General features: G+C 44.8%; 1 protein-coding gene across 1 annotated transcript; it reads left to right on the top strand.

Annotated features, from left to right (window-relative positions):
* The first annotated feature begins 1,543 nt into the window (after nucleotides 1-1,543).
* LOC123170421 (subtilisin-like protease SBT3.9) lies at nucleotides 1,544-5,399 on the top strand. The gene is made up of 10 exons (XM_044588287.1): nucleotides 1,544-1,647; nucleotides 1,770-1,861; nucleotides 1,976-2,073; nucleotides 2,153-2,317; nucleotides 2,569-3,182; nucleotides 3,709-3,776; nucleotides 3,871-4,137; nucleotides 4,232-4,349; nucleotides 4,463-4,634; nucleotides 4,718-5,399. Exons 1-10 carry the CDS (start codon nucleotides 1,567-1,569, stop codon nucleotides 5,254-5,256), a joined length of 2,214 nt encoding a protein of 737 aa, XP_044444222.1. The 5' UTR covers nucleotides 1,544-1,566; the 3' UTR covers nucleotides 5,257-5,399.
* The last annotated feature ends 200 nt before the right edge of the window (nucleotides 5,400-5,599 follow it).

Below are 5,599 nucleotides of genomic sequence, written 5' to 3'. Positions count from 1 at the left end.
AGGTCTCTTCCGATTTGAGTATCATTGACGTCGATGTCCATTTGCCTTCATGCTTACCTGCAGCGTCAGCCTAAATGCATTTAGCAATTTGGGAGTATTGAATGTTTTTCCAAGCAACTGGCATGACGCTGTCTTTTCATAAGGAAGGGAAAATATGTACAAGTTGGCATGCTTGAAAGAAAGAAAAAAGGACATGCGAGAACCACAAAAACACCGGACCTCATAAGCAGTTGAGTTTTGTTTCACACATTAGCAACTGCTCCTAGCAGTTAGGATTTGTCTCACATATTAATAACTGCCCAAGTACGACGTGTATCTACCGTGAATGCATTTGCAGAAAGACTGGACGTGCTCCACAGTGGGGGGATGCGCTGCTGGCCACCACCCAACTACCCTTAAAACAACCATCGGACTAAGATGCCTCATCAGATCAAATCTCGCAACCAAGATGAGGTCACTAAACCCAGAGAGACAACTGCATGATAATGCTATACGTGTCAATGTGTGGGCCACCTTTTCTTAGCTGCATCATTCTGACCGCTTCTGTTTCCACCAGTTGTTATCGGACCTAATTGACACTTACATCATTTTCTTGCTAAGAACATAAAAGCAAAGGCATTTCCAAACAAAAGAAAAGAAAGTCGAGAGACGGGCTCATAGAAGTCACCACACCACGGCTCGAAATAATTGATTGTTATTGGTTCACTTGCACTGCGTCGCATGATGGGTCATTGTTGGCCTTGTATCGAACTTATTTGTTTTTCCGCTCTTCTGCTTTGCAGCTTCTTAGAACCTTGCTTTGTTGCGATCTTAAGGGCCTTATTCTAAGGCCGGGCAATCGCCTTCTATCTAAAAAGGTGACCACAACACACTATGTCGGCTCGAATTACCGGATTTATGTAATTTTAACAGCTTGGGAAACAAATCAGTAAAACCAATCTGCCGAAGGAATAAATATATTTTTGAAGAAAAAGTCTCTTGGCACTTTATTTGAAAACAGGCAAAGTTACATTTTTTAGTACATGCGATAACAGGAAGTTGGCGGGTCATTATCCCTTACGTACCCATGGAATATTTGAATGTGTCACGTTTGTCAACTTTGTTACGTATTACCTACCGCCGCGTTTTTAGAACAATTAAGACACATGTGGAACGATTAAGACGCATGTGCAAAGACGATCAGGTCATTACATCAGACCAGTCAAAAAAAGGTCACTAGTACATCAAAGAGCATAATTAATTAATATCTATATATCCAGTTTGGTGCTAATAGCCGCCAGGACCTGATCAAATTAAGCATGGTGCTTCTTCCTCATTAGCAAAAGCACGCGGTGGCGGTGCTTGGTATATGGACAAGGATCTAGTCTTTCTTTCTCACGCGTGTGTCACTGTCACCTAACAACATATGGAAAGAATCCGTCCCAAAGGAGAAAAAACTACGCGCAAAACAAATTGGTTTGAACTGTTCTTGCACCCCATGGTTATTGCTCCTGACTGCTATATAAACATACAAACCTAACGAGGGAACACAAACACAAGAACATAGCTCTCTTCTTCAAGCCAGATATGGATTCCAGAACAGCATTCTGCGGCGCTTTGCTACTGCTCGTGACACTGCTACCTCTTTCAGCTAGCGCATCGAGCAAAGTAAGATACACATCCGAGGCGGCGAGGCCCCTCATTCAATTTGCTTTCTTTCCAGATTAGCTCTAATTTCTCAGGTACTATTTTTTGTTGTTGGAAAACTTACGCGGCAAAATGAATTTCAGCTCTACATCGTGTATATGGGGGAGAAGAAGCACGATGACCCGTCCGTGGTCACCGCGTCTCACCATGACATGCTAACCTCTGTTTTTGGGAGGTACTGTAACTAGCTACAAATTCATTTTGTCCAAAGCAAAAACAACGAGGAGTTAATGTTGCATCGTAGACGTATTAGTCGTGATTTGCTCACCCTCATTTTACTTGGCAACAGCAAGGATGAAGCCTTGAGGTCGATAGTTTACAGTTACAAGCATGGATTTTCTGGTTTCGCGGCGATGCTCACTGAGTCTCAGGCTGAGGCAATCGCAAGTAAGTAATTGCCAGTCCTAGTTATCGCCGTATCTACTTGCATGACCAACTTGAACTAATCAGCATATTTTGAATATAGAATTCCCTGAAGTTGCCACTGTGGAGCCTAACACTTTCCACGAAACGCACACAACTAGGAGTTGGGACTTTCTTGGCCTTGACCATAACCAACCAGCACAACAACCGGGACTACTCAAAAAAGCAAAGTACGGTGAAGATGTCATCGTGGGTGTGATCGATACAGGTTCGCAATCCCACCCTCAAGTTTTTTTTTCCGAAAAGGGATAATGCCGGCCTCTGCATCATATGATGCACACAGCCACCCCACCCTCAAGCTTAAATCCTAAATATTTTTTTGAGGGAAACAACAGGACTCTGCTGCGTATTTTTTATTTATTTTCGAAATGAATGATACAAAGAAAGGTTAAATCCTAAATATGAGAAATCTCAATACCGAATCAATTCATGCCCATGAATATGCATGCTTCTTTACAGGCATATGGCCAGAATCACGAAGCTTTGACGACAAAGGGTATGGCCCTGTACCGGCACGGTGGAAAGGGAAATGCGAGACTGGCGAGGAGTTCAACGCCACAAGTTGCAACAAAAAGATCATTGGTGCACGGTGGTATGGCAGAGGCATCAGCGCTGAGTTGCTAAAGGGCGACTACAAATCGGCTCGGGACAACAACGGCCATGGCACGCACGTCGCCTCAACTATCGCCGGCGGGGAAGTGCAGGGCGTGAGCTATGGAGGACTGGGCATGGGCATGGCACGAGGCGGGGCACCACGTGCGCGGCTCAGTATCTACAAGGCGTGCTGGGTGGGCGGGAGTTGCTCTGGTGCGGCTGTCCTTGCGGCTGTTGATGATGCCATACACGACGGTGTGGACGTCTTGTCGCTCTCGATTGGAGGGGCTGGTCAGCAGTTCCCCGGGACGCTCCATGCTGTGCAAAGAGGGATCTCTGTTGTGTTTAGTGGAGGGAACGATGGACCTGTGCCGCAAACTGTGGGTAATGCCCTGCCGTGGGTTACGACGGTGGCCGCTAGCACGATTGACCGGTCTTTCCCGACCTTGATATCGCTGGGAAACAAAGAAAAGCTCGTGGTACGTACCGAACTCTCCTTTCTTTTAGAAGTATGTGTACATTATTTTTCATTTTCTGTCATCTGCTGAGAAATGTTATAGCAAAGTGTTGTCTTCGTGCCCATTCTCAAGGGATAAAGATCCCAGCGAAAATATTAATTGAAAAAACAAGTGATTTTTTAATATTAATAGACGTACTCCAAACCCGAAATAGTAGGATCAATATGATTGGTCAAGTTGCTTATGCCCTCTAGCGTACACAAATTCACGAACATGAGCTTTCATACGCGCACACACTAAGCAGACGATCAAACTAAAAAGCAAATGTTTAGCTCCTCCTTTAAGCTTCCTTATGATTCTTTCAGTGTATATATGCGAGCTGGATTCCATTTTCTCGGTCCGGCCAACTATATCATATCCTGCACAAGCCTTCCTTTTTTGATAAAGGACACTTTTATTAACTTAAAATGTAGCATCAAGCAAGCATGATGTACAAGCTTTCCTGAATTAACTTGCTCATTAATCTGTGATTGATTTGAAAACGCAGGGGCAATCTCTAAACTACAACGCAGCTATGAACAACAGCGGCTTTCAGGACCTTGTTCATGTGCAGAGGTAGTGAAAGAAACCAGTCGCTTGACGACATTTGATCGATAGTAAATGTCATGCGCTTTGTACAGCCATGTTAAAATTTTAAACTTTTGCGCAGCTGCGACACAGAATCACTATCACTGAGCAACGTCACCGGAAAAACCGTCCTCTGTTATGCACCGGCGCAGGCGGCCATCACGCCACCCAGGGCAGAACTTCATTCTCTCATCAATCGTACTATCGAGGCCGGCGCAAAGGGCCTCATCTTCGCACAATACACTGTCAACCTTCTTGAAATCCTGACCAGCTGCGAGGGATTTATGTCTTGTGCACTGGTGGATTTCGAGATCGCACAAAGAATCGCCTCCTACTCAAAAATGACTGAGTAAGAATTTGTCACATTGTTTTGAGAGTATATGTGCCTTCTCCTTAATTATGTAATGGCAAATTCATGTCTGTTGTCATGTGTGTTATGCTAGGAGTCCGGTGGTGAAGATATCGCCAGCTGTAAGCGTTGTGGGAAATGGGGTGTTGTCACCGTATGTCGCCTCATTCTCGTCAAGAGGCCCGAGCCTTGCTTTCCCTCGCATACTCAAGGTATATCATTATCAGCTACTTAGCTTGGGACATGTAGTTAAAAATTTCCTAACCTCTCTAGGTTTTGAACTCAAGACTTGCATACCTAATTTTCAATATACATGTTTCAACAGCCCGACATTGCTGCACCTGGCGTCGGCATCTTGGCAGCGGAGCGTGACTCCTACGTGTTCCATTCTGGGACATCCATGGCGTGCCCACATGTCTCTGCGGTGACGGTGTTGCTCAAGTCAGTTCACCCTGACTGGTCACCTGCCATGATCAAGTCTGCCATCGTCACCACGGGTACGAACATAGAAATACCAGAAAATGTGCAACTCATCACGATATAAAACTAACTTAATAAACTTCCTTGGCATTGGTTGCAGCATCCGTGACCGATCGGTTTGGTATGCCGATCCAAGCAAACGGAGTCCCAAGGAAACTAGCCGACCCCTTCGACTTTGGTGGTGGCCATATGGACCCTGACAGAGCTGTTGACCCTGGCCTGGTTTACGACCAGGATGCAAGGGAGTACAACAAGTTCTTGAACTGCACCCTAGGATTACAAGATGGTTGCAAGTCCTACAATCTTAACCTCAACCTCCCGTCAATCACTGTGCCAGACCTCAAAGACCATGTCATTCTTCGGCGCACTGTGACTAACGTTGGGCCAGTGGAAGCAACATATCATTTAGTTGTTGAAGCTCCAGCAGGGATAGATGTGATGGTGGAACCATCTGTGATCAGTTTCACCCAAGGTAGCAGTAGAAGCGCGACGTTTACGGCGACGTTCACAACAAGGCAGAGAGTGCAAGGAGGATACACTTTCGGGAGCTTGACATGGTCAGACGGAAGTACCCACTCAGTGAGAATTCCTGTTGCGATACGGACAGTGATACAAGACTTCGTTGCGGATACAGCTTAAACTCGTATCTAGTTATTGTACACCTTCTTATTTATCCATGTGGTTGGCATAAAAAATGTAGGAGAAACACTGAGTATCAAATTTGTACATCATCACAGGATAATACCATTCTCTGTGAAGTGGTTCCTTCACAAAAATTTCAATTAATGAGAAAATCTCGGGTAATATAGATTATCAACATGGACTAGACTCTGGCACAACGACAGATCTAAAGCTCTCAAATATTTCTTTCTTGATGAAAATGTTTCTAAACTAGAAGTGAAAAGAAATCACTACAGTGGAGTTTTCTTAGATGTCCAAATGTCACTGACTTCATGGATGGCTTCTAATGTCCAAAATGCTC

This window comes from Triticum aestivum, chromosome 7D, assembly GCF_018294505.1.
Source record: "Triticum aestivum cultivar Chinese Spring chromosome 7D, IWGSC CS RefSeq v2.1, whole genome shotgun sequence".
Classification (NCBI taxonomy): domain Eukaryota; kingdom Viridiplantae; phylum Streptophyta; class Magnoliopsida; order Poales; family Poaceae; genus Triticum; species Triticum aestivum.
The sequence above is the reverse complement of the archived record's forward strand: the minus strand, read 5'-3'. Positions and strand labels throughout refer to the sequence as shown.

What these genes read in the sequence shown, in the direction of transcription:
- LOC123170421 (XM_044588287.1), top strand. Translation starts at nt 1,567, where the DNA reads ATGGATTCCAGAACAGCATTCTGCGGCGCTTTGCTACTGCTCGTGACA. An exon ending in CGTGGGTGTGATCGATACAG is followed by an intron (nt 2,318 to 2,568) that starts GTTCGCAATCCC and finishes GCTTCTTTACAG; the next exon opens with GCATATGGCCAGAATCACGA. An exon ending in CTTTCCCTCGCATACTCAAG is followed by an intron (nt 4,350 to 4,462) that starts GTATATCATTAT and finishes ATGTTTCAACAG; the next exon opens with CCCGACATTGCTGCACCTGG.